The following is a 25725-nucleotide window of genomic DNA, read 5'->3' on the forward strand; positions in this document are numbered from 1 at the left end:
TACATTTTTTAATCTAGCATTTTAGTTCTTGGAATTAGAGAGGTCATTTGGGATGGCTAGTGTCCTATACTACTGGATTCAAAATTACATTTAAATTGGAATACCAAGCTGTACCAAAATATTTTCATACAAGCAATCTAGGCTTGATGCTTTCATGAAAATAAAATCAAGAATAAACATAAACATGACAGTATGGCCCCATTACCCTAACATGCCTTAAGGCTTTTATTTTTAGTAATTTGAATATCCTCCACAGAGTGTACTCTTATTTGACAAATATGAATGGCTAGCTTAGAGTCATGGCTTCTGGAGTAAATTGTGTCAACAATATTTTATTTTCTCAGTAACAGCCTCTCAGGCTGTGGCTTCAGTTTAATCTCTAGCCACTGATAAAATAAGATGAGGTTTATAATGTTTGTTTAAATGGGAGTGTTCTACAATAGCACATATTACTTTTATAATAAGTAGGATATATGAAAAGTAAATCTTATGAACATTGATTGAATGGGGTGAGGGGAAGCCAGTGTTTCATGCATAGAGCTCTGATCTCCAAAACTATTCTTATAAATGCATCCTTCTAAATATAGTGTACAGATCAAATAAAGAAGTGAATATTCTGCTTCAAAGTAAAACAGGGTTGGGATACAGGTCGAAATTAAGGAAGATGCTAAGAATGGAAACTGTCCATCAGAGAAAAGCCATGTGTGCCACCCTCCGTATCCGTTTAAAAAAAAAAAAATGTGAGGGCTTTGCTGCTAATTAATTTACCCATGAAGAGTAGGAAGAGCTCTTGTACATGTGCATTTGCAAATACTAAAAATGTTACTCCATCAAAATGCTATAAAAGGGCTTCCCTGGTGGCGCAGTGGTTGGGAGTCCGCCTGCCGATGCGGGGGACGCGGGTTCGTGCCCCGGTGTGGGAGGATCCCGCGTGCCGCGGGGCGGCTGGGCCCGTGGGCCATGGCCGCTGGGCCTGCGCGTCCGGGGCCTGTTGCTCCGCGGCGGGAGAGGCCACAGCGGTGAGAGGCCCGCGTACCGCAAAAAAAAAAAAAAAAAAAAAAAAAATGCTATAAAAGAAGAATCTTCCTTTACGAAAGAATCTTTCTCAACCAGAAGGAAAAAAGCTCTCTAAATGACTTTGAAAGAATTGGACAAATCAGGGAACTAAAGACAATGAGTGAAATTCCCTCTAGAATATTTGGCAAGAGAGAAGGAATTTTACAGTGGTGACATCAACAAGGTAGAACAGGAGTTTTCTACCATCTTCCACCCAAAGAAAATCAACTTGACAATCACCCACAGACAAGAGAGCCTTTGTGGAAGTCCAGGAGTTAAAGCAGAAAAGTTTCAGCACACTGTTGGAATAAAAAACAAAAACCCAAGATTGGAGGCATTGAAGAGGGTAAGAAGAACAGTTTACCTGCATCACTCCTCCCCCAGGACAGCAAACCTTGGTGCTAAAAGAGCCCTTCTCCTCCCATGATTTATCCCATGGGGGAAAGTGAGAACATGAGTGACTGCCCAGCTTCTCTAGCTGTATAGGACACTGTCAAGAGACCCATTTCTCTCTTGTCCCATCCAGAGAACTGTGTCATGAGCTGCATGACTAGGAGTGGTGAGTGGCTGAGAAAACAGCAGCCAGGAATAGAATATATGAAAGGGATGTGGTTACTGCTAACCATGTCAAGGACTCCATTGAGAGTCCCACACATCAGCTGCTGAGAACACCTCACCTGTGAACCTGCTAAAACTGGCCCATACACATTTCCAACACTCCATGCACCTCACCCACAAACCCTCACCCTGTGATTGGCTCCCTGTGTGTGTTCCCAAAGGCAGCAAAAATGAGCTTTCACAGACAGCTAGTGAGCACCCACAGAAAGCAGGCCCAAATCTGAAGGCCTTGGAGAAACCACAAAATGGAACATACGGCACTGCCAGAGGGAAGGCCAAATGGAAGCTGGCAGCAACCAGTCTGGCATTACAGGATAGGAAGAAGGCATACAAGCTTACCAATTCTGCCACAAAAGATAGCAAGAAGTGTAGAGCAGATGTACTCATAGGAAAGGTCTAAGAAAGTCTCAGAATTCTCAGCAGGGCTGATAGAAAGGATTTATTTCTGAAAAGTCGTCAGTAAAGCAAGGAGGAGGTGACTGCTTCTTCAAATGCAATGACAGCAGTACAAACATCAAGGAACATGAAAAATCAAGGAAACATGATGATGCCATGAACGAGATACAATAATTTTCCAATAACCCCAGAGAAAAGGAGGTTTGCAATCTAACTGATAAAGAATTCAAAATAGCTGTTTTAGGGAAGCTTAGGGAGCTACAGGAAAACACAGAAAGACAGGTCAACAAAAGCAGGAAAACAATGCATAAATAAAATGAGAAGTTTAGCAGAGAGTAGAAATCATTAAAATCGAATCAAGTTCTGGGGCTGAAGAATACAGTGAATGAAATGAAAAATGCAATAGAGAATTTTTTTTTTTTTGCAGTACGTGGGCCTCTCACTGTTGTGGCCTCTCCCGTTGCGGAGCACAGGCTCCGGACGCGCAGGCCCAGCGGCCATGGCTCACAGGCCCAGCCGCTCCGCGGCATGTGGGATTTTCCCGGACCGGGGCACGAACCCGTGTCCCCTGCATCGGCAGGCGGACTCTCAACTACTGTGCCACCAGGGAAGCCCTGCAATAGAGGATATTAACATCATAATGGATCAAGCAGAAGAATGTGTGAAGAAGAAGGCAGTACCTTTGGAATTATACAAAGAAGAGTAAAGAAAAAAATTTTTTAAACAATGAAGTAAAACTGTGAACTATAAGACAATAAGCTAAATAATGTATAAATGATTGGAGTCCCAGAAGGAGAAGATAAGGAGAAGGCGGCAGAACACTTATCTAAAGAAGTAATGGCTGAGAACTTCCCAAATCTAGGGAGAGATTTGAATGTCCAAGGTCATGAAGCTAATAAATCACCCCCAAATTTCAATTCACAACAATATCTGCCATGAAATATTATAATAAAACTGTCTAAAATCAAAACCAAAGATAGAATTTTTAAAGAGGAAAATATTTCTCTCACACAAGTGAATCCTTATCAAGCTATTAGAAGCTTTTTCTGCAAAAACACTGCAGGCCAGGAGAGAGTAGGATGATATATTCAAAGTGTTGAAAGAAAAAGAAAACTGCCTAAAAAGAATACTTTACCAGGCAAGGCTGTCCTGTAGAAATGAAGGTGAGATAAGGCTCACAAACAAAGGAGAGCTGGGTGAATTCATCACCGTTAGAACTGCTTTATAAGAAATATTGAAAGGAGGTTTTCAAGCTGAGATGAAAGCACACTAATTGGTGATATGAAAATACATAGCACCCTAGTAAAGTAAGTATATAGTCAAATTTCAAACACTCTGATGCTGTAACACGGTGGTGTGTTAACTCTGTCATAAAGGTGAAAGGACAAAAACATTAAAAATAACTACAGCTACGGTAGTGGATACACAATATAAACGAAAGGTACATTATGACATCAGAAACATAAAAGGTGAGGAGTGATGGCACCAAGATGGTAACATAGGTCATTCCTGATGTCACTCCTCCTCACAAGAAGAATTACTAAAAACTGTTCATGGACCAGACACCACTGAAAAAATCCTAGAACATAGGAGTGAGGCTGTAGCACACCCCCTAAACAACAGAGACCAAAACATACCACATTAGACGGATAAGAGGAGCGGCTACACACTGACCATGTTGCCCTTCCCCCAGGCTGGTGCAGCACCACACCAAGAAGTCTCCCCTCAGCCCTCAGTTCCTCCAGTTTGAAAGAAGAGCCTAGCGTGGATTTCCAGCTCTACCAGCATTGTGGGTCACTTCTTGAGAGCCCTCGATTCTTACCACAGGGATTTCGGGGTAATCTGCTGGGCCTGACTACTGGGAATCTGATTGTGACAGAGAAGGGGGAGGGGCTTGCAACAACCAGCACTGGGATCTTGGCAGACCAAGTTCTTACCCACAGTACCCAAGCAGTAGTCCTGACCAGCAGCTTTGCTCACCTGGAGAAACAAGAGGGTGGCACAGTCTCACCAGGTGACACACTGAGATGCAGGTCTGTATGGTTTGGTTCCTCAAATGAAGAGCTTGACAGCTCTGGAGCCCTGTCTACCCCCTCCAAGCAGGGGAGCTGAGTCCTAGCTTGATATACTGCTGAGTAGCTCCTTGCCCCACCTTACCAGGCAGATGAGTCAGAACACCTGGAAACTATGGAGCACTTCCTGAGTGAAGAGTATGGCAGGCAAAGCTGATTGTCCATAGAGCAAGTCCAGTGGCACCATTTAACCAGGGAACTTGGGGAGCAGGTCAGCTTGAGTCAAGACTTCAAAGAGCCTTGGAGGGATTGAAGTCAGTTTCCCTGCTTGGCACAGGCAGGGAGCTAATTAATAGCCCCCACCAACTGTTAGACAAAGCTCCTGGCCCTTCTTGACCAGAAAGCCTGATCAGGAAGACCAGGGGGCCTGCTTGCAGGTGGCCCTCCCATTCTGTCCAGGCAGGGGAGCTCAATTTTGCCTCACTCCTGAGTGTAGCTCCTGGCCCTTCCTGGCCAGAAAGCCTGGCCAGAACACTTGGAGGATTTGTATCCAAGCAACACTTGAGCAGAGAGTACAGCAGGCAAAGCTGATCTTCAGCAGAGCAAAGCCAGTGGCACCATTCAGCCATGAAATCTGGGGCTCGTATTGCTTGAGTCAAGACCATAAAAAAAGAGCCTTGCCAAATGATGCGGCTGACAAGGGCTTAATTTCCAAAGTATACAAACAGCTCATATATCTCAATATCAAAAAAACAAGCAACCCCATCAGAAAATGGGCAGAAGACCTAGATAGACATTTCTCCAAAGAAAACATAAAGATGGCCAACAGGCATATGAAAAGATGCTCAACATCACTAATTATTAGAGTAATGCAAATCAAAACTACCATGAGGTATCACTTCACACCATTCAGAATGGCCATCATTAAAAAGTCCATAAATGACAAATGCTGAAGAGGATGTGGAGAAAAGGGGATCCTCCTACACCATTGGTGGGAATGTAAATTGGTGCCACCACTATGAAAAACAGTATGGAGTTTCCTCAAGAAAACTAAAAATAGAGTTAGCATATGATCCAGCAATCCCACTCCTGGGCATATATTTGGACAAAACTGTAATTCAAAAAGATACATGCACCCCTACGTTCATAGCAGCACTATTCACAATAGCCAGGACATGGAAACAAACTAAATGTACATCAACAGATGAATGGATAAAGAAGATGTGGTACATATATAAAATGCAATACTACTCAGCCATAAAAAAGAATGAAATAACGCCATTTGCAGCAACATGGATGGACTTAGAGATTATCATGCTAAGTGAAGTAACTCAGAAAGAGAAAGACAAATACTATGTGATACCACTTATATGTGGAATCTAAAATATGACACAAATGAACCTATCTATGAAACAGAAACAGACTCACAGACATAGAGAACAGACTTGTGGTTGCCTAGGGGGAGGGGATTGGGGAGGGATGGATTGGGAATTTGGGATTAGCAGATGCAAACTATTATATATAGAATGGATAAACAACAAGGTCCTACGGTAAATCACAGGGAAACTGTATTCAATATCCTGTGATAAACCATAATGGAAAGGAATATAAAAAATATATACATATATATAACTGAATCACTTTGCTGTACAGCAGAAATTAACACAACATTGTAAATCAACTTCAATAAGAAAAAAATATCATGTCTTCTACAGAGAATATCTTACAAATGGGGAAAAGATAGTCTCTTTAATAAATGGTTTTGGAAAATTGGATATCCATATGCAAGAATGAAATTGGACCTGTATCTTATATTGTTTACAATGTTTCACTCAAAATGGATTAAATATTTAAATGTGAGCTCTAAAACCTCAATACTCCTACAGTAAAACATAGTGAAAAAGCTCCTTGACATTGGTCTTGGCAATGACATTTCAGACATTGCACTAAAAAGCACAAGCAACAAAACCAAAAGTCAACAGCTTGGACAACACAGCAAAAGGAACCATTGAAAATCACAAGGCAACCTAAGGAATGGGAGAAAAGATTTGCAAACCATCTATCTGTTAAGGGGTTAATATCCAAAACATATAAGGACTCATACATCTCAATATTAGAACAAACAAACAATGTGACTATAAATGGGAAGAGGCCTGAATAGACATTTTCCCAAAGAAGATATATGAATGGCTAATGGACACATGAAAAGGTGCTCAACATCACTAATCAAGAAAATGCAAATCAAAGCCACAGTGAGATATCATCTTAAAATTACTATTATCAAAAAGATAAAAGTTGGTGAGGATGTGGGGAAGAGGGAACCTTTGTGCAGTGTTGCTGAGATTTTAAGTTGATACAGCCACTATGGAAAACAGTATAGATGTTCCTCCAAAAAATAAAAATAGAACTATCATATGATCCAGCAATTTCACTTCTGAGTACATATCTGAAGAAGTCAAGTCACTATTTAAGAAGAGCTATCTGCACTCCCATATTCCCTGCAGCATTATTCACAATAGCCAAGTCTTAGAAACAACCTAAGTGTCTGAAGACAGATGAAGAGATAAAAACAGATAATCGAATGTCATTCAGCTATATAAAAAAAGGAAATCCTGCCATTTGGGACAGTGTGGAACTTGAGGTCATTATATAAGTGAAATAAGTGAGACAGAAAGCATTTGTATGATATCATTCATATGTGGAATCTAAAAAAGCTGAACTCAGAAACAGAGAGTAGAATAGTGGTTACCAGGGGCTGTGGGGTGGAGGATATGAGGAGATGTTGGTTAAAGGGTACAAACTTCTAGGGAGAAGAAGAATAAGTCCTGGGATCTAATATACAGTGTGATGACAATAGTTAAAAGTTGCTAGGAGAGTACATCTTCAGTGTTCTTACTACAAAATTTAAAAAGGTAATTATGTGTGGTGATGGAGGTTTCAGCTAATTCTATTGTGGTAATCCTTTCATGTATCAAATAATCACATTGTACACCTTAAACTTATGCAATGTTTTATGTTAATTATGTCTCAGTAAATCTGAGGAAAAATGAAAATGTAGTATAGACATAAAATATTATTCAGTCTTAAAAGATAAAGATGTCCTTCCATACACAACAACAAGGGTGAACCTGAAAGGTATTAATGCTAAATGAAATAAACCAGTCACAGAAGGACAAATAATGCATAATTTCACTTATATGAGATGTAAAATAGTCAAACTCACAGAAACAGAGAATAAAATGGTAGTTTCCAGGGGCTGGGGGTAGGGGGAAATGGGTAGTAGTTAAATGGGTGTAAAGTCACATTTATACTACATGAGTGAGTTCTAGAGACCTTCTGAACAACATTATGTCTATAGTTAACAATACAGTCTTGTGCATGTAAAAATTGTTAGAGGGAGTGCTTCATGCTAAGTGTTCTTACCACATACACATAAAAAAGCAAGGAGACAAGAGTACTCTTTTAGAGGCGATGGATATTTTTATTACCTTGATTATTGTGATGGCATCACAGGTGTATGCATATTTTCAAATTCATCAAAATGTATAAATATGCACAATTTTTGTATACTAAGTATACCTCAGTGAAGTTGGGGGGAAAAAGACGCTACCCAAGGAACACAGAATAAAGAGAAGGAAGAAAAAAGGATGAAATAGTTTATAGAAACTGGAGTAACAGTAATAGATGAGTGGCCAAACTGTGGGAAGGAAACATTACAAATGCGTAAAGACTAATACATGTAGTTTGAGGAGTAGTGTGTAAATATTCTGACTTCATATAATTTTTGTTTTTAAACTTTATTTTAGGTATGAGTTTATTTAAAAACAAAAATGCATTCTCATATCAAGAAGATTTCTACACCAGGCACATTGCACCAAGTAAATATAAAACAAAAGTGATTAATTTATCACCCTTTGATGATGAAGGTAAAAAATTATATATAAAGATATAAAATACTATATAATTACTTAGAATGGTTCTTGTGGTATGGTTTTTCATTTTACTCTTTTTTGCATCTTTTTATTCAGAAACATCTTAGATAAATCCTTGCAAGCCTGAAAATGAAACAACTTTAATTTATCCTTTTTACTAGCAGAATTATTTATTTGATCATTCTTCTATTAAAGGTCATTGACTTTTTAAGTTTTTTCACTACTAAATGTGTCCATGAATATATATTCTTACATTTGATGTTTTTATCTCTTTGGGGTAGTGTCGCAGGATTGGTAGTGTTAAAGCGTATATTAATTTTTAATATTAAAAGATACTGTGAGACTGTTTTCCTAAAAGGGTATTAACATTTTTACCAGCAATTTGGGAAAAATATACTTTTCTCTACATAACCGTCAGCCATACAGATTGATGGGGTTTTTTTTCATTTATGCCCATCTTAGAGTTATTAAATCATATCTCAATCTTTTAAAAATTTTTTCCACATTTGTTAGTGTTATTTTACTAAATAATTACCCAAAAACTATTTAGCTTAAAGCATAACTATTCATACAGTTCATGATTTGGGAGTTAGCAATGTAGACTGCTGTGAGTTGGGCTAACTTACACATCTTTTGTCAGCTTGTGGTCAGTGGCTTCACTCACTTGTCTAGCAGTTGGCTCACTGTTATTTGGGACAATACAGGTATATAGTTGGGGTTCATCAGGAGATAGAGACCACACTAACTGTTTGAAAAGAGAGCAAGAATAAAAAACTAGTTAACTAAGTATAAAATTGTTAGCCAAGTAACTGAAAGTGTAAAAAGAATTCTAAGGTAACATGGAGAAAGCAGTTTCAGAAGTTTCCACCATTAGGACTAAAGGAGACCTCTGAGTGTAGAGGATGTTACTTGGCTGATTTTTCAGGAAGAGTCTCAGATGTACTTCTGAAGAGGAGGCACTGCTAGTGTCTCGGGTGGTGAGAATTTAATAAAACTTGTTCTGCATATGTTGGAAAGAATGCAAACCATTTGTGTCATGGAAAGAACTTCTGCTCCTGGGAAAAAGAAACATTGCTGGCCTGATGTTCACCAGAACTGAAAAGGGACATGAACTCTCAGGAAGCCCACTGGTAACCAAGTGGGAGAAACAAATCCCTTGTTTCTTTTCCAAACTTGCAATCTACATCTAGCTTGCCCTATTTGCACAGCCTAACTTGGAGCTACCTGGCAAAGCAAAAATGTAGTTCTTAGAATCCCGGATCCAGTACCACAAAGCAGAATGTAGAAGAGTGGTTTGGGAGATAAGAGAAAATAAGCTTTTCAGGTGTCACAAGAGGTGACCTGGCTACATGTCTCTCATCTTCCAGCTGGTTGGCTTAGGGATCTTTACATTGTAACCTCAGGTTCTTAGCACAGCATGTGGGGCAAACCTTAATGAACAAGCAATTTTGACATCTCTGCTTGCATTTGTTTGCTTTTCTTGCATTCACTAAAGTCATATACTAAGATCAGTTGTGTGGGAGGACATGAATACAGGTAGTCAAGGACATGATGAGGCTGTTATCGAATCCAGTGCACCAGTGCTCCCTCTGTTTGCAAATATCCATGATCCCTACCCCCTGCATGCAAAACACATGTGCTCTTCCAAGAGCTACACAGATTCTCATTAAAATTTGGCATCAGTGCCAAAGACCACAGTCTTGTGATCTGTAATCATTTTCAGAGACCGTTCCTATGATGTGACTTACCACAAGACACACAAACACACACACACACAAAATATAGTAGCACAGACAAGAATAGATTCCCTTGTGTAGGGCACTCCCCTACAAAAAGGTGGGAAAAAAAAGCAGAGGCATATAGCAGTCAATGATCCATAAATTTAGGTCATCTTTTCCATCATTTGATTATATGTTAATTATAATTTTCTCAGTAAAACTATGCATTCAAAAACCAGGATGTTGGGAGATCCCAGGAGGGAATGCAGACTAGGACATATAGAACTGACTTCACTGCAAATTTATGACAGGTGACATCATCATCATGATGGCATAAGATACCCCTCCTAAACTCTCCTCAACAACAAAAATTTGACATCCATCCATGAACAAAAGTGGCTTTGTGAGAGTTTGGGATCCAGCATCATACGCCAAAGGATCCAGAGTTTCATCCACCTGTGCATCAAATAATAGGAAGATAGACCTCCATCCTGACTGTGGGCTCTTCAGTAGCTTATGAACTGGTTCCAGCCCCTCTTGGCCATGGTCCAGAAGCATCTGGATAACCTCGACTTGGTCAGTCACCACAGACAAGAGAGCATTTATGGAAGTCTGGGTTTCTAGAGGAGAAGTTCCAGCACTCCAGTGGAGTGAAAAATAAGAATTTGGACACATTAGAGTGGATAAGAGGAACAGTTTGACTTTGCCCACCTTCCCCAAGGTGACACAGCTAGGGCCAAGCAAGGCCATCCTCTGAGGGGGGTGAGAGGTGGGGTGGGAGGAAGAGCAGGTGAATGAACACCAGGCTTCCTCAGCTGTCCAGGACACTGCCAAAGAGACTCATTTCTCTCCTGCAGCATCCAGAGTACTAAGTTTGGGGTGAGAAGAGTTCAGGAGAGAGGCACATAACATTTTGGGGGAGCATTAAAGGGATTTGGTTCCTGCTGACTATGCTGTGAACTCCATCAGAAAGCCCACCCATGAACTTCTGGGAAAGCCTCACCTGCGGATCCCCCCGGCTAGCCTGTGGCACCCCAAGCGACAGGCATGCCTCACCCACTTTCCCTCACCTGCAGCCAGCTCCCTGTGGATGCTCCTGAGGGTGGCGGCAGAGCAAGCTTTGTTGGCCATCTAGGGAGCATTTGGAGAAAGCAGGCCGGAGTCTGTGGACCGGAGAGAAACCAGAAACTTGAGCTGTAGCACCACTTTAGGGAAACAAAAGGGTGGCAGTCAGCATTGGGGCTGATGCGTTGCAGAATCCAAAGAGATACAAGCTTAAGAATTCTTCCACAAGAGGGAGCAAGAAGTGTGAGTAGTTGTATCCACTCAAGGTCTGAGAAAGCCTCAGAGTCTGTAACAGTGCTGATGGAAGGTATTTCTTCCCTGAAGGCAGTAGTAACGACTGAAGGAAGTGACTGCTACTTCAACTGTGAAGACAGCACACAAAACCCCAAGCAACACGAAAAATCAAGGCAACATGATACTACCAAAGGATCACAATAATCTTCCAGAAACCAACCCCAAAGACATGGAGGTCTGCAATTTACCCAATAAAGAATTCAAAATAGCTGTTTTATTTTGTATGTGTTAATAATTATATATGATATTATTAATCTATAAAATATGCAATATTCATATATATGTATACATATACACACACAATGGAATACTGTTCATTCCAGTGAATGTATATCTTAATTTAGATTTCTTTAATTTCCCTGAGCAATGTCTTGTAACTTGTGGTAAAAGCTGTGCCCCTCTGTTAAATTTATTACTATTTTATTATTTCTGATGCTTTTGCAAATAAAATTGTTTCCCTAATATCGTTTTTGGATTATTCAATGCTCTTATATAGAAATAAAATTGAGTTTTATTTTATATGTCCAGCAATACATTTTTATGCAGTAGTCTTTTTTAGTCAGTTAATTGAAGAAAAGAGAAAAATGTATATTGTCATTTATATTTACCTATGTAATTACCTTTAAGGTGCTTTTTTATTTCTTCATGTGGGTTTGAGTTACCATCTGGGTGTCATTTTGTTTCAGCCTGAGGTTTTCCCTTTAGCATTTCTTTTAAGACATGGCTGGTAGTATAAGATCAATATCTCTTAATTTTTTTTTTTAATTTAGGAATATCTTTGTTTCATCTTTATTTTTGAATGATAGTTTCTCTGGGTATAAAATTCTTGGTTGTGAATTTTTGCTTTCAGCACTTTGAAAACAGAATCCCCCTGCCTTCTCTCCTCTAGTCCTCATACTCCCCCAGCCCTAGGCAACCACTAATCTAATTTCTGTCTCTATAAAATTTGCCTATACTGGACATTTCATAGAAATGGAATCTTATGAGTTCTTTTGTGATTTGCTTCTTTTACTTAGCTCTGATCTCCAAACTAGTCTTCTAAATATACATCTTTATTATTTTAATTAAATTAATGATCTCAAAAACTTAATGTTCATTATTTTAATTTATTTAATTTTATTTTTATTGGCAACTAACTTAATGTGTGAGTATTAAAAATAAAAAGTTATAAGTGTGACCCATCTTACAGCTAACTTATTTTCTAAATATTTCTGGAAGAACCTTATGAGTACTTTTCACCCCATGTGACTGAACGTCCAAAAGTACTTCATAGAGCATCTAGGGCTGGGTCAAGTGTTTATAAAACCTTCCACTTTCCTTCATTGAATAAAGAACATTCAGGTAATTTGTAATATTTTTAGTGTACAATGTGATGTTTTCAATGAATAAAGATTTAATTATATGGAAGTTACCAGATTGTACTAGCCTTAGTCATATAACCAGTTTAGCAAAACATAAGTGAAAGTAAATTCTGAATTAAGCTCATCTAATATACATGCATGCTTAATGGATGAGTGGTGTCTCTGGCATGGGTCTTCCTTCCCCACCACCACTAAATTGGAACTCGAGTTTTTTCTCAACATTCCTTTCTTACACGCTATTATAGATCCTGCAGATGACTGAGATAAACCCATCTTATAATCCTCTTCCTTATATTTATATATACCTCTTTTGTCCAATCCCAGGCAAGGTCAATAGAAAGAGTCAACATGAGGATAAGTATGAAGGAAAATACACATATGTTCATTTTCTTCCTTTCCTTTCATTATCATCTCCCAACCATCTAATCCACTAATATTTAAGAACTAATTTACAGACCCTATTTCTTATCCATTGCTCCAGTGGTGTTATATAATCATGCTTTATTTCTCTACAAGATACATGTTGTGGAAATTAAACACATTAATGTAATTTTATCTACGAACTTTGAGAAACTACCATCTAAATATTGCACATTCTGCATTTTAATGTATTTTTCTCTAAGTGAGCATACTGAAACTGTTTTCATTATTACATACTTGTATTTTTAACAGTGCTCAAAATATGTATCTTTAAAATAGCATTTCTGTAGCATTTCTCGCTCCATTCTAGCACTAGATTTTTCACTGTAGGAATACAAACTTCTTTTTTTGTTAAATAAAGATATGCTTTATTTAAGATAAAGATATGTAGAGATAAAAACTTTACTTGAGAATTTATTGATTTGATTGCTTAAGTATTTTTTATTGACATACTATTTAAAAAGCTCTTTAACATTTTTATATAGTTTTTTTAGTTATTTCGTTTTCTTGATTTGCACACTTATTGTTTATGTTTATAAACATCAAATACCCGGCAAGGAAAAATCAAAGAGAAAATATTTGTGTTAGTAAAGCTGCTTTATCTAAATCATTAAAAAATAAATACAGAAGCTGTACTTTAGAAGTGGATTAATGAGATTTATTTTAACTTTTTAAAAGTTTAAATGAGGTTATTTCTAGAATAATTTAGTGACACTATTATTTTTTAGGGCATCAAAAAAATTTGACCTTAAACAAAAAGAAAGGCGAACTTGATACTCTGCCTGCTGAGATCGCTACAGCTAGAAAACCTATCTATAAAGGTAAAATAATCCATGCTATACAAAGATATATGAAATAAAACCTTATACTATGTTTCCAATGACTCCATTTACCAATCACCTCAAACCTACGGGCCCTCTCCTCCCGACAGCCTATTAGGAGCAAAGCCAAGTATATTTTTCCAAACATTTTTTCATATACACACAGAGAGAACATATATGTTCTGTACAATAAGAGGATCATATGCATTGATTGTCCTCACCTCTGATCCAAGTAAATTTTTTCTTAACATCTTTATTGGAGTATAATTGCTTTACAATGTTGTGTTTCTGCTGTATAACAAAGTGAATCAGCTATATGCATACCTATATCCCCATATCCCCTCTCTCTTCTGTCTCCCTCCCACCCTCCCATCCCACCCTTTGTGGTGGTCACAAAGCACCGAGCTGATCTTGCTGTGTGATGCAGCTGCTTCCCACTAGCTATCTGTTTTACATTTGGTAGTGTATATATGTCAGTGCTACTCTCTCACTTTGGTCCAGCTTACCCTTCCACCTCCCCATGTCCTCAGGTCCTTTCTCTACGTCTGCATCTTTATTCCTGTCCTGCCCCTAAGTTCATCAGAACTTTTTTTTTTTTTTTTTAGTTTCCGTATATATGTGTTAGCATACGGTATTTGTTTTTCACTTTCTGACTTACTTCATTCTGTATGACAGACTCTAGGTCCATCCACCTCACTGCAAATAACTCAATTTTGTTTCTTTTTATGGCTGAATAATATTCCATTGTATATATGTGCCACATCTTCTTTATCCATTCATCTGCCGATGGACACTTAGGTTGCTTCCATGTCCTGGCTATTGTAAATAGTGCTGCAATGAACATTGTGGTACATGACCCTTTTTGAATTATGGTTTTCTCAGGGTATATGCCCAGTAGTGGGATTACTGGGTTTAGTTTTTAAGGAACCTCCATACTGTTCTCCATAGTGGCTGTATCAATTTACATTCCCACCAACAGTGCAAGAGGGTTCCCTTTTCTCCACACCCTCTTCAGCATTTATTGTTTGTAGATTTTTTGATGATAGCCATTCTGATCAGTGTGAGGTTACCTCATTGTAGTTTTGATTTGCATTTCTCTAATGACTAGTGATGTTGAGCATCCATTCATGTGTTTGTTGGCCATCTGTATATCTTTTTTGGGGAAATGTCTATTTAAGTCTTCTGCCCATTTTTACATTGGGTTGTTTGTTTTTTTGATATTGACCTGCATGTGCTGCTTGTAAATTTTGGAGATTAATCCTTTGTCAGTTGCTTCATTTGCAAATATTTTCTCCCATTCTGAGGGTTGTCTTTTGGTCTTGTTTATGGTTTCCTTTGCCGTGCAAAAGCTTTTAAGTTTCATTAGGTCCCATTTGTTTCTTTTCGTTTTTATTTCCATTTCTCTAGGAGGTGGGTCATCTTGCTGTGATGTATGTCATAGAGTGTTCTGCCTATGTTTTCCTCTAAGAGTTTTATTGTGTCTGGCGTTACATTTAGGTCTTTAATCCATTTTGAGTTTATTTTTTTGTATGGTATTAGGAAGTGTTCTAATTTCATTCCTTTACATGTAGCTGTCCAGTTTTCCCAGCACCACTAATTGAAGAGGCTGTCTTTTCTCATTGTATACTCTTGCTTCCTTTATCAACGATAAGGTGACCATATGTGCATGGGTTTATCTATGGGCTTTCTATCCTGTTCCATTGATCTATATTACTGTTTTTGTGCCAGTACCATACTGTCTTGATTACTGTAGCGTTGTAGTATAGTCTGAAGTCAGGGAGCCTGATTTCCTCCAGCTCCGTTTTTCTTTCTCAAGTTTGCTTTGGCTCTTTGGGGTCTGTTGTGTTTCCATACAAATTGTGAAATTTTTTGACCCCAGTAACTTGATATAGACTTCTTTTATTTCTCACACCTTTAAGTTGCTGCATATTTTATCATATGAATATGCTATAACTTATTTAACCATTCCTCTATTGAAAGACATTTCCATTTCTTTTATTGAAGTATAGTTGATTTGCAATATTGTGTTAGTTTCAGGTGTGCAGCATAGTCATTCAGTATTTTTGCAGATTATATTGCACTATAGGTTAATACAAGATAATAAAAATTATGCTATATAGTCTATCCTGCTGCTTATCTATTTTATATAAAGTAGTTAGTATCTGTTCATCCCATACCCCTAATTTGTCCCTCCCCTACTTCTCTCTCCCCTTTGATAACCACAAGTTTGTTTTCTGTATCTGTGAGTCTGTTTTGTAAATGTATATTCATTTGTATTATTTTCAGATGCCATATATAAGTGATATATGTCATTTTTACCCTGATTTATTTCACTAAGCATAATATTCTCTAAGTCCCTCCATGTTGCTGCAAATGGTAGTATTCTTTTCTTTTTTCACACACACTGTATTTTATTTTTACAAGAGATAAATAAACTGACACCAAGCATTGTAAATGGATGACCACAACAAAAGCAACAATGATTGCAATAACTAAACACGAAACACACTCATACTATGTCATAATATTGACATTCAGTCCAGTAATCCTCCACTGTAACAGCTCCTTTACTTTGCTGTGAAAATTGATTCATATATTTTTGCCTCTGAGTGCTTCTGGGATTTTCTTTTTTTTTTTTATTCAAACAGAAAGTCACAAAAATTATAATCATCCTTATCAGTTCACTCAGTCCCATGTAATTTTTTTTCATCTTGATCTTTTGTTAGAACTTTCATGAATTCATCAGTTTTCCATTAGAGTTCTGAAAATGCTTATTCATTCAGTTCAGCAGTATAGTCAGTTACCAGAAACCTGTACTTGTCAGAGTCTTTTCCATGAATTCCTTGAAGATGAAACCCTTTTATAGGAACATTTTTGTAAAAGCATCAGAGTACACCCAGAACTGTATGTAAATAGCAAAAGACTTAAAAATGACCACGGTTAAAGATTTGATGAAAGTTCATAATAATGCAATTAACAAGGAAATTTAGTTATTTCTGAGGTATACATTTTAAAATAATAACTAGAATTATGGCTTATAACATTATAACAGAACATACAAGATTTTTAGAAATTTCATGTAACATCTGAAACATTTATATTAACATATTTCCATACCAATAACCCAAAGAAAGTTTAGTGTTATTTGGGTTTTTTGTTTGTTTATACTGCAGGTTCTTATTAGTCATCAGTTTTATACACATCAGTGTATACATGTCAATCCCAATCTCCCAATTCAGCACACCACCATCCCCACCCCACCACGGTTTTCCCCCCTTGGTGTCCATACAATTGTTCTCTACATCTGTGTCTCAACTTCTGCCCTGCAAACTGGTTCATCTGTACCATTTTTCTAGATTCCACATATATGCGTTAATATACGATATTTGTTTTTCTCTTTCTGACTTACTTCACTCTGTATGACAGTCTCTAGATCCATCCACGTCTCAACAAATGACTCAATTTCGTTCCTTTTTATGGCTGAGTAATATTCCATTGTATGTATGTACCACAACTTCCTTATCCATTTGTCTGTCGATGGGCATTTAGGTTGCTTCCATGACCTGGCTATTGTAGATAGTCCTGCAATGAACATTGGGGTGCATGTGTCTTTTTGAATTATGGTTTTCTCTGGGTATATGCCCAGTAGTGGGATTGCTGGATCATATGGTAATTCTATTTTTAGTTTTTTAAGGTCTCCATACTGTTTCCATAGAGGCTGTATCAATTTACATTCCCACCAACAGTGCAAGAGGGTTCCCTTTTCTCCACACCCTCTCCAGCATTTGTTGTTTGTAGATTTTCTGATGATGCCCATTCTAACTGGTATGAGGTGATACCTCATTGTAGTTTTGATTTGCATTTCTCTAAAATAATTAGTGACGTTGAGCAGCTTTTCATGTGCTTCTTGGCCATCTGTATGTCTTCTCCGGAGAAATGTCTATTTCGGTCTTCTGCCCTTTTTTGGATTGGGTTGTTTGTTTCTTTAATATTGAGCTGCATGAGCTGTTTATATATTTTTCCTTTGTCTGTTGATTCATTTGCGAATATTTTCTCCCATTCTGAGGGTTGTCTTTTCATCTTGTTTGTGGTTTCCTTTGCTATGCAAAAGCTTTGAAGTTTCATTAGGTCCCATTTGTTTATTTTTGTTTTCATTTCCATTACTCTAGGAGGTGGATCAAAAAAGATCTTGCTGTGATTTATGTCAAAGAGTGTTCTTCCTGTGTTTTCCTCTAAGAGTTTTATCGTGTCTGGTCTTATATTTAGGTCTCGAATCCATTTTGAGTTTATTTTTGTGTATGGTGTTAGGGAGTGTTCTAATTTCATTCTTTTACATGTAGCTGTCCAGTTTTCCCAGCACCACTTATTGAAGAGACTGTCTTTTCTCCATTGTATATCTTTGCCTCCTTTGTCATAGATTAATTGACCATAGGTGCGTGGGTTTATCTCTGGGCTTTCTATCTTGTTTCATTGATCTGTGTTCTGTTTTTGTGCCAGTACCATATTGCCTTCATTACTGTAGGTTTGTAGTATAGTCTGAAGTCAGGGACTCTGAATCCTCCAGCTCTGTCTTTTTCCCTCAAGACTACTTTGGCTATTCGGGATCTTTTGTGTCTCCATACAAATTTTGAGATGATTTGTTCTAGTTCTGTAAAACATGCCATTGGTAATTTGATAGGGATTGCATTGAATATGTAGATTGCTTGGGGTAGTATAGTCATTTTCACAATATTGATTCTTCCAATCCAAGAACATGGTATATCTCTCCATCTGTCGGTATCATCTTTAATTTCTTTCATCAGTGTCTTATAGTTTTCTTTTTTTTTTTTTTTTTTTTAACGGTACGTGGGCCTCTCACTGTTGTGGCCTCTCCCATTGCAGAGCACAGGCTCTGGACTCGCAGGCTCAGCGGCCATGGCTCACAGGCCCAGCCGCTCCACGGCATGTGGGATCCTCCCAGACCGGGGCAAGAACCCCTGTCCCCTGCATCGGCAGACGGACCCCCAACCACTGCGCCACCAGGGAAGCCCTTATAGTTTTCTTTATACAGGTCTTTTGTTTTCCTAGATAGGTTTATTCCTAGGTATTTTATTCTTTTTGTTGCAATGGTAAATGGGAGTGTTTCCTTAATTTTTCTTTCATATTTTTCATCATTAGTGTATAGGAATGCAAGAGATTTCTGTGCATTAATTTTGTATCCTACAACTTTACCAAATTCATTGATTAGCTCTAGTAGTTTTCTGGTGGCATTTTTAGGATTCTCTATGTATAGTATCATGTCATCTGCAAACAGTGACAGTTTTACTTCTTCTTTTCCAATTTGTATTCTTTTTATTTCTTTTTTCTTCTCTGATTGCCGTAGCTAGGACTTCCAAAACTATGTTGAATAATAGTGGTGAGAGTGGACATCTTTGTCTCATTCCTGATCTTAGTTGAAATGCTTTCAGTTTTTCACCATTGAGAATGATGTTTGCTGTGGGTTTGTCATATATGGCCTTTATTATGTTGAGGTAGGTTCCCTCTATGCCCACTTTCTGGAGAGTTTTTATCATAAATGGGTGTTGAATTTTGTCAGAAGCTGTTTCTGCATCTATTGAGATGATCATATGGTTTTTATTCTTCAACTTGTTAATATGGTGTATCACATTGATTGATTTGCATATATTGAGGAATGCTTGCATCCCTGGGATAAATCTGACTTGATCATGGTATATGACCCTTTTAATATGTTGTTGGATTCTGTTTGCTAGTATTTTGTTGAGGATTTTTGTATCTATATTCATAAGTGATAATGGTCTGTAATTTTCCTTTTTTGTAGTATTTTTGTCTGGTTTTCATATCAGGGTGATGGTGGCCTCATAGAATGAGTTTGGGAGTGTTCCTTCATCTGCAATTTTTTGGAAGAGTTTGAGAAGGATGAGAAGGATGTTTGATAGAATTCACCTGTGAAGCCATCTGCTCCTGGACTTTTCTTTGTTGGAAGATTTTTAATCATAGTTTCAATTTCGTTACTTGTGATTGGTCTGTTGATATTTTCTGTTTCTTCCTGGTTCAGTCTTGGAAGGTTATACCTTTCTAAGAACTTGTCCATTTCTTCCAGGTTGTCCATTTCTTTGGCATAGAGTTGCTTGTAGTAGTCTCTTAGGATGCTTTGTATTTCTGCGGTGTCTGTTGTAACTTCTCTTTTTTCATTTCTAATTTTATTGATTTGAGTCCTCTCCCTCTTTTTCTTGATGAGTCTGGCTAACGGTTTATCAACTTTATCTTCTCAAAGAACCATCTTTTAGTTTTATTGATCTTTGCTATTGTTTTCTTTGTTTCTATTTCATTTATTTCTGCTCTGATCTTTATGATTTCTTTCTTTCTGCTATCTTTGGATTTTGTTTGCTCTTCTATCTCTAGTTCCTTCAGGTGTAAGGTTAGATTGTTTACTTGCGATTTTTCTTGTTTCTTGAGGTAGGCTTGTATACCTATAAACTTCCCTCTTAGAACTGCTTTTGCTGCATCCCATAGGTTTTGGCTCATCGTGTTTTCATTGTCATTTGTCTCTAGGTATTTTTTGATTTCCTCTTTGATCTCTTCAGTGATGTCTTGGTCATTTAGTAACGTATTGTTTAGCCTCCATGTGTTTGTGTTTTTTATGTTTTTTTCCCTGTAATTCATTTCTAATCTTGTAGCGTTGTGGTCAGAAAAGATGCTTGATATGATTTCAATTTTCTTAAATTTACTGAGGCTTGATTTGTGACCCAAGATGTGATCTGTCCTGGAGAATGTACTGTGCACACTTGAGAAGAAAGTGTAATCTGCTGTTTGGGGATGGAATGTCCTATAAATATCAATTAAATCTATCTGGTCTGTTGTGTCATTTAAAGCTTCTGTTTCCTTATTTATTTTCATTTTGGATGATCTGTCCATTGGTGTAAGTGAGGTGTTAAAGTCCCCCACTATTATTGTGTTACTGTTGATTTCCTCTTTTACAGCTGTTAGCAGTTGCCTTATGTAATGAGGTTCTCCTATGTTGGGTGCATATATATTTATAATTGTTATATCTTCTTCTTGGATTGATCCCTTGATCATTATGTAGTATCCTTCCTTGTCTTTTGTAACATTCTTTATTTTAACGTCTGTTTTATCTGGTATGAGTATAGCTACTCCAGCTTTCTTTTGATTTCTATTTGCATGGAATATCTTTCTCCATCCCCTCACTTTCAGTCTGTATGTGTCCCTAGGTCTGAAGGGGGTCTCTTGAAGACAGCATTATGTATGGATCTTGTTTTTGTATCCATTCAGCAAGCCTGTGTCTTTTGGTTGGAGCATTTAATCCATTCACATTTAAGGTAATTATCGATATGTATGTTCCTATGACCATTTTCTTAATTGTTTTGGGTTTGCTTTTGTAGATCCTTTTCTTCTCTTGTGTTTCCCACTTAGAGAAGTTCATTTAGTATTTGTTGTAGAGCTGGTTTGGTGGTGCTGAATTCTCTTAGCCTTTGCTTGTCTGTAAAGATTTCGATTTCTCCATCGAATCTGAATGAGATCCTTGCCGGGTAGAGTAATCTTGGTTGTAGGTTCTTCCCTTTCATCACTTTAAGTATATCATGCCACTCCCTTCTGGCTTGCAGAGTTTCTGCTGAGAAATCAGTGTTAACCTTATGGGGGTTCCCTTGTATGTTATGTGTCGTTTTCCCCTTGCTGCTTTCAATAATTTTTCTTTGTCTTTAATTTTTGCCAATTTGACTGCTATGTGTCTCAACCTGTTTCTCCTTGGGTTTATCCTGTATGGGACTCACTGCACTTCCTGGACTTGGGTGGCTATTTCCTTTCCCATGTTAGGGAAGTTTTCGACTATAATCTCTTCAGATATTTTCTCTGGTCCTTTCTCTCTCTCTTCTCCTTCTGGGACCCCTATAATGTGAATGTTGTTGCGTTTAATATTGTCCCAGAGGTCTCTTAGGCTGTCTTCCTTTCTTTTCATTCTTTTTTCTTTATTCTTTTCCGTAGCAGTGAATTCCACCATTCTGTCTTCCTGGTCACTTATCAGTTCTTCTGCCTCAGATATTCTGCTATTGATTCCTTCTAGTGTAGTTTTCATTTCAGTTATTGTATTGTTCATCTCTATTTGTTCTTTAATTCTTCGAGGTCTTTGTTAAACATTTCTTTATCTTTTCGATCTTTGCCTCCATTGTTTTTCCAAGGTCCTGGATCATCTTCACTATCGTTATTCTGAATTCTTTTTCTGGAAGGTTGCCTATCTCCACTTCATTTAGTTGTTTTTCTTGGGTTTCGTCTTGTTCCTTTATCTGGTACATAGCCCTCTGCCTTTTCATCTTGTCTATCTTTCTGTGAATGTGGTTTGTCTTCCACAGGCTGCAGGATTGTTGTTCTTCTTGCTTCTGGTCTCTGCCCTCTGGTGGATGAATCTATCTAAGAGGCTTGATGGAAGGGACTGGTGGTGGGTAGAGCTGACTGTTGCTCAAAGAGCTCAGTCACTTGACTGTTGATGGGTGGGGCTGGGTTCCCTCCCTGTTGGTTGTGTGGCCTGAGGCAACCCAACACGAGCCTACCTTGGCTCTTTGGTGGGGCTAATGACAGACTCTGGGAGGGCTCACGCCAAGGACTACTTCCCCGAACTTCTGCTGCCAGTGTCCTTCTCCCCACGGTGAGCCACAGTCCCCCTGCCCCCACCTCTGCAGGACACCCTCCAACACTAATAGGTAGGTCAGGTTCAGTCTTCCCTGGGGTCACTGCTCCTTCCCCTGGGTCCCGATGTGCACACTACTTTGTGTGTGCCCTCCAAGAGTGGAGTCTCTGTTTCCTCCAGTCCTGTCAAAGTCCTGCAATCAATTCCCACTAGGCTTCAAAGTCTGATTCTCTAGGAATTCGTCTTCCTGTTTCTGGACCCCCAGGTTGGGAAGCCTGACGTGGGGCTCAGAACCTTCACTCCAGTGGGTGGACTTCTGTGGTATAAATGTTCTCCAGTCTGTGAGTCACCCACCCAGCAGTTATGGGATTTGATTTTACTGTGATTGGGCCCCTCCTACCATCTCATTGTGGCTTCTCCTTTGTCTTTGGATGTGGGGTGTCTTTTTTGGTGAGTTCCAGTGTCTTCCTGTCAATGATTGTCCAGCAACTAGTTGTGATTCTGGTGTTCTTGCAAGAGGGAGTGAGACGGTGGTATTATTTTTATGACTAATATTCCACTGTATATATACCCACCACGTCTACTTAATCCATTCATCTGTTGATGGGTACATGGGTTGCTTCTGTGTCTTGGCTATTGTAAATCGTGCTGCTATGAATATTGGGGCACATGTATCTTCTCCAATTAGTGTTTTTACTTTTTTCGGAATATATACCCAGAAGAGGAATTGCTGGATCATAGGGTAGTTCCATTTTCAGTTTTTTTCCGGAACCTCCATACTGTTTTCCATAGTGGCTGCACCAATTTACATTCCCACCAACAGTGTACGATGGTTCCTTTTTCTCCACATCCTTGCCAACATTTGTTATTTGTAGACTTTTTTGATGATAGCCATTCTGACAGGTGTGAGGTAATTTGTGTTTTTGATTTGCATTTCTCTAATAATTAGTGAGGCTGAGCATCTTTTCATGGCTTTGTGTGGACATTTTCACAATATTAATTCTTCCAATTCAAGAACACAGGATATCTTTCCATTTATTTGTGTCTTCTTTAATTCTTTTCCTCATTGTCTTATAATTTTCAAGGTAAAGTGTTTTTGCTTAAATTTATTCTTAAGTATTTTTTTCATGCTGTTGTAAAATGGATTTTTTTCTTATTTTCTCTTTCAGATGTTTCACTGTTAGTATATAGAAATCCAACTGATTTCTGTATGTTGATTTTGTGTCCTGCAACTCTATTGAATTCACTTGTTAGTTCTAACTTTTTTTGTGGGTCATTTGGATTTTCTATATATAAAATCATGTCATCTGAAAACAACTACATTTTACTTCTTCCTTTCTGATGTGAATGTGTTTTATTTCTATTTTTTCTCTAATTGCTATGGCTAGAACTTCCAGTACTATTTTGAGTAGAAATGGTGAGAGTTGGCATCCTTGTCTTGTTCCTGATGTTGGATGAAAAAGGTTTTAACTTATCACCATTGAGTATGTTAGCTGTGAACTTGTCATATATGGCCTTTATTAGGTATATTCCTTCTATACCTAACTTGTTGAAAGCTCTTATCATGAATGGGTGTTGAAACTTGTTAAATTTTTTCTTCATCTGTTGAATTCATTATACGATTTTTATCCTTAATTTTGTTAATGGGGCATATCACATTTATTGATTTGCTATATTGAATCATCCTTGCATCCCAGGGATGAATCCCACTTGATCATGGCTTATGATCCTTTAAGTGTTCTCTTGAATTCTATTTGCTAGTATTTTGTTAAGAATTTTTGCATGTATGGTCATCAGGGATTGGCCTATAATTTTCTTTTCTTATAGTGTTCTTCTCTGGCACTAGAGTCTGAGGTGTGGGCATGTGCACATCTCCTGTGGAATCGAGGTCTAGGTCTCTGCAGTTTGCTGCAGTGACTTGGGGAGAGAGGGGAACTCAGCTACAGCATGGGCCCTGGGATGACAGGGTGCAGTAGTGACTTGGGCCCAGGGAGCAGGGTGCAGTAGCAGCATGGCATGGGGATGGTGTGTCAAAGCCCCAACTCTGGCCCAGGGAGGCAGTCATAGAGCAGCAGCAGTGCATCCAGCTGATAACCCATTAAAGCCAGGTGGGTCCAGATAATGGCTACAGAGTGTGGAGTACAGAGCAGCAGCAGCTTGGCCTGGCAATGGTGAGTCAAAGCCACAACCTAGGACCTGGGGTGAGGCTCAGAGCAGTGGCAGCTCATCTGGTTCCATAGGCAGTAAGGCGCTATGGCTTCCCAATCTCAGAGAATGGGCCACAGCAGCAACTGGGTCCTGGTGACAGGTCTTACTACCATGACAGCTCTAACCCTGGGGAGTAATGGGCGAGGGGTGTGGTAGCGGGGGGACTCTAGGCAGCTCCATCAGCTTGGGATTAGCACTGGTGCATATGTGGGAGTTCCCCATGGCAGTGAGGCTTGCTGGGGTTCTCCTCTCCTTTTCCTCATGGGGTGAAATTCCTCTGAGGGGATCCCTCCTAACTGGCCTGGGCTAGAAGATGAGGTGACTCAGGTAAAATGCTTCCTGCATTTTTTATGCAGCCATCCTTGATTTTGAGCTCCTCCGGATTTCTGCTGCTTTTTCTTTGTAGTACAGAGCTCTCCTAGAGCTATTTTCATTGGTTTGCAGTTGTTCGTTTATTATTTTGCTTGTTTGTGATGGAGACAAGCATTGGGACCCCCTAACCCTCTATCTTGCTGACATCACCTCTATCATTATTTATTCAAAGAAATTATGCATCTTTTTTGTTCCTTTACTTTTTAAAGCATAATAATATATCTTGAAAATATTTCCACATCAGCACATCCAAATCAACCAAATTCTTTTTAAGTCCTTTATATCTGAGCATACCACAAGTATGTTATTATTGGCAATAAAAGTATATTACTTAACTAGGCCTCTGTTAAATGGGCACTTTGGTTGTTTCCAGTTTTCTTTCTATAACAATGTTGCAACATACATCATTGAGGTCAGTAGATAGTTTATAATCCAAGCTTGATGCCATCAGTTCAGAGATATGAGTCTTCCACCTAAAAGGAATTGCCACTGTTTCTTCCCTGAAACAAATTTCTTTTGATTCCTTTCTTTTGCAGCTCAGAAATTGACTTATTTAAAACTGATTTTTTGAAAAGCATAGATATATTAAGCATATACATTTTATGTATTCCAAAGAGCAGTATTCTAGTGAACTTGAACTTTTTGAAGTCCTCTATCAGTGCTTCTCAAAGTGTGGTCCCTGGACTGGCAGCCTGGGCATTAACTAGGAACTTACTAGAAATACAAATTCTTGGACCCCACCCCAGACCTATTGAAATAGAAGATGTGGGGTTCAAGGCCACTAATTTGTTTAACAGGTTCTCTGGGTATT

General features: G+C 38.4%; 1 protein-coding gene across 23 annotated transcripts in view; it reads left to right on the forward strand.

Annotated features, from left to right (window-relative positions):
* The window catches only part of CCDC7 (coiled-coil domain containing 7), a 295714-nt gene that overhangs the window by 242087 nt on the left and 27902 nt on the right, over positions 1-25725 (forward strand). For 6 of the 23 annotated variants that reach the window (XM_032621422.1, XM_032621421.1, XM_032621428.1 and 3 more), the window contains one exon: positions 3764-4793. The exons of 1 other annotated variant lie outside the window; for it this stretch is intronic. In XM_032621422.1, coding sequence (XP_032477313.1) covers positions 3764-4182 — 419 coding nt within the window. In that variant the 3' untranslated portion in view covers positions 4183-4793. Of the gene's footprint in view, positions 1-3763; positions 4796-7888; positions 8009-10043; positions 11546-13600; positions 13694-20922; positions 20955-25725 lie in introns of those variants that run through there. 16 more of the 23 variants (XM_032621411.1, XM_032621414.1, XM_032621416.1 and 13 more) reach the window with 12 other exon arrangements.

This window comes from Phocoena sinus, chromosome 2 (genome assembly GCF_008692025.1).
Source record: "Phocoena sinus isolate mPhoSin1 chromosome 2, mPhoSin1.pri, whole genome shotgun sequence".
Classification (NCBI taxonomy): domain Eukaryota; kingdom Metazoa; phylum Chordata; class Mammalia; order Artiodactyla; family Phocoenidae; genus Phocoena; species Phocoena sinus.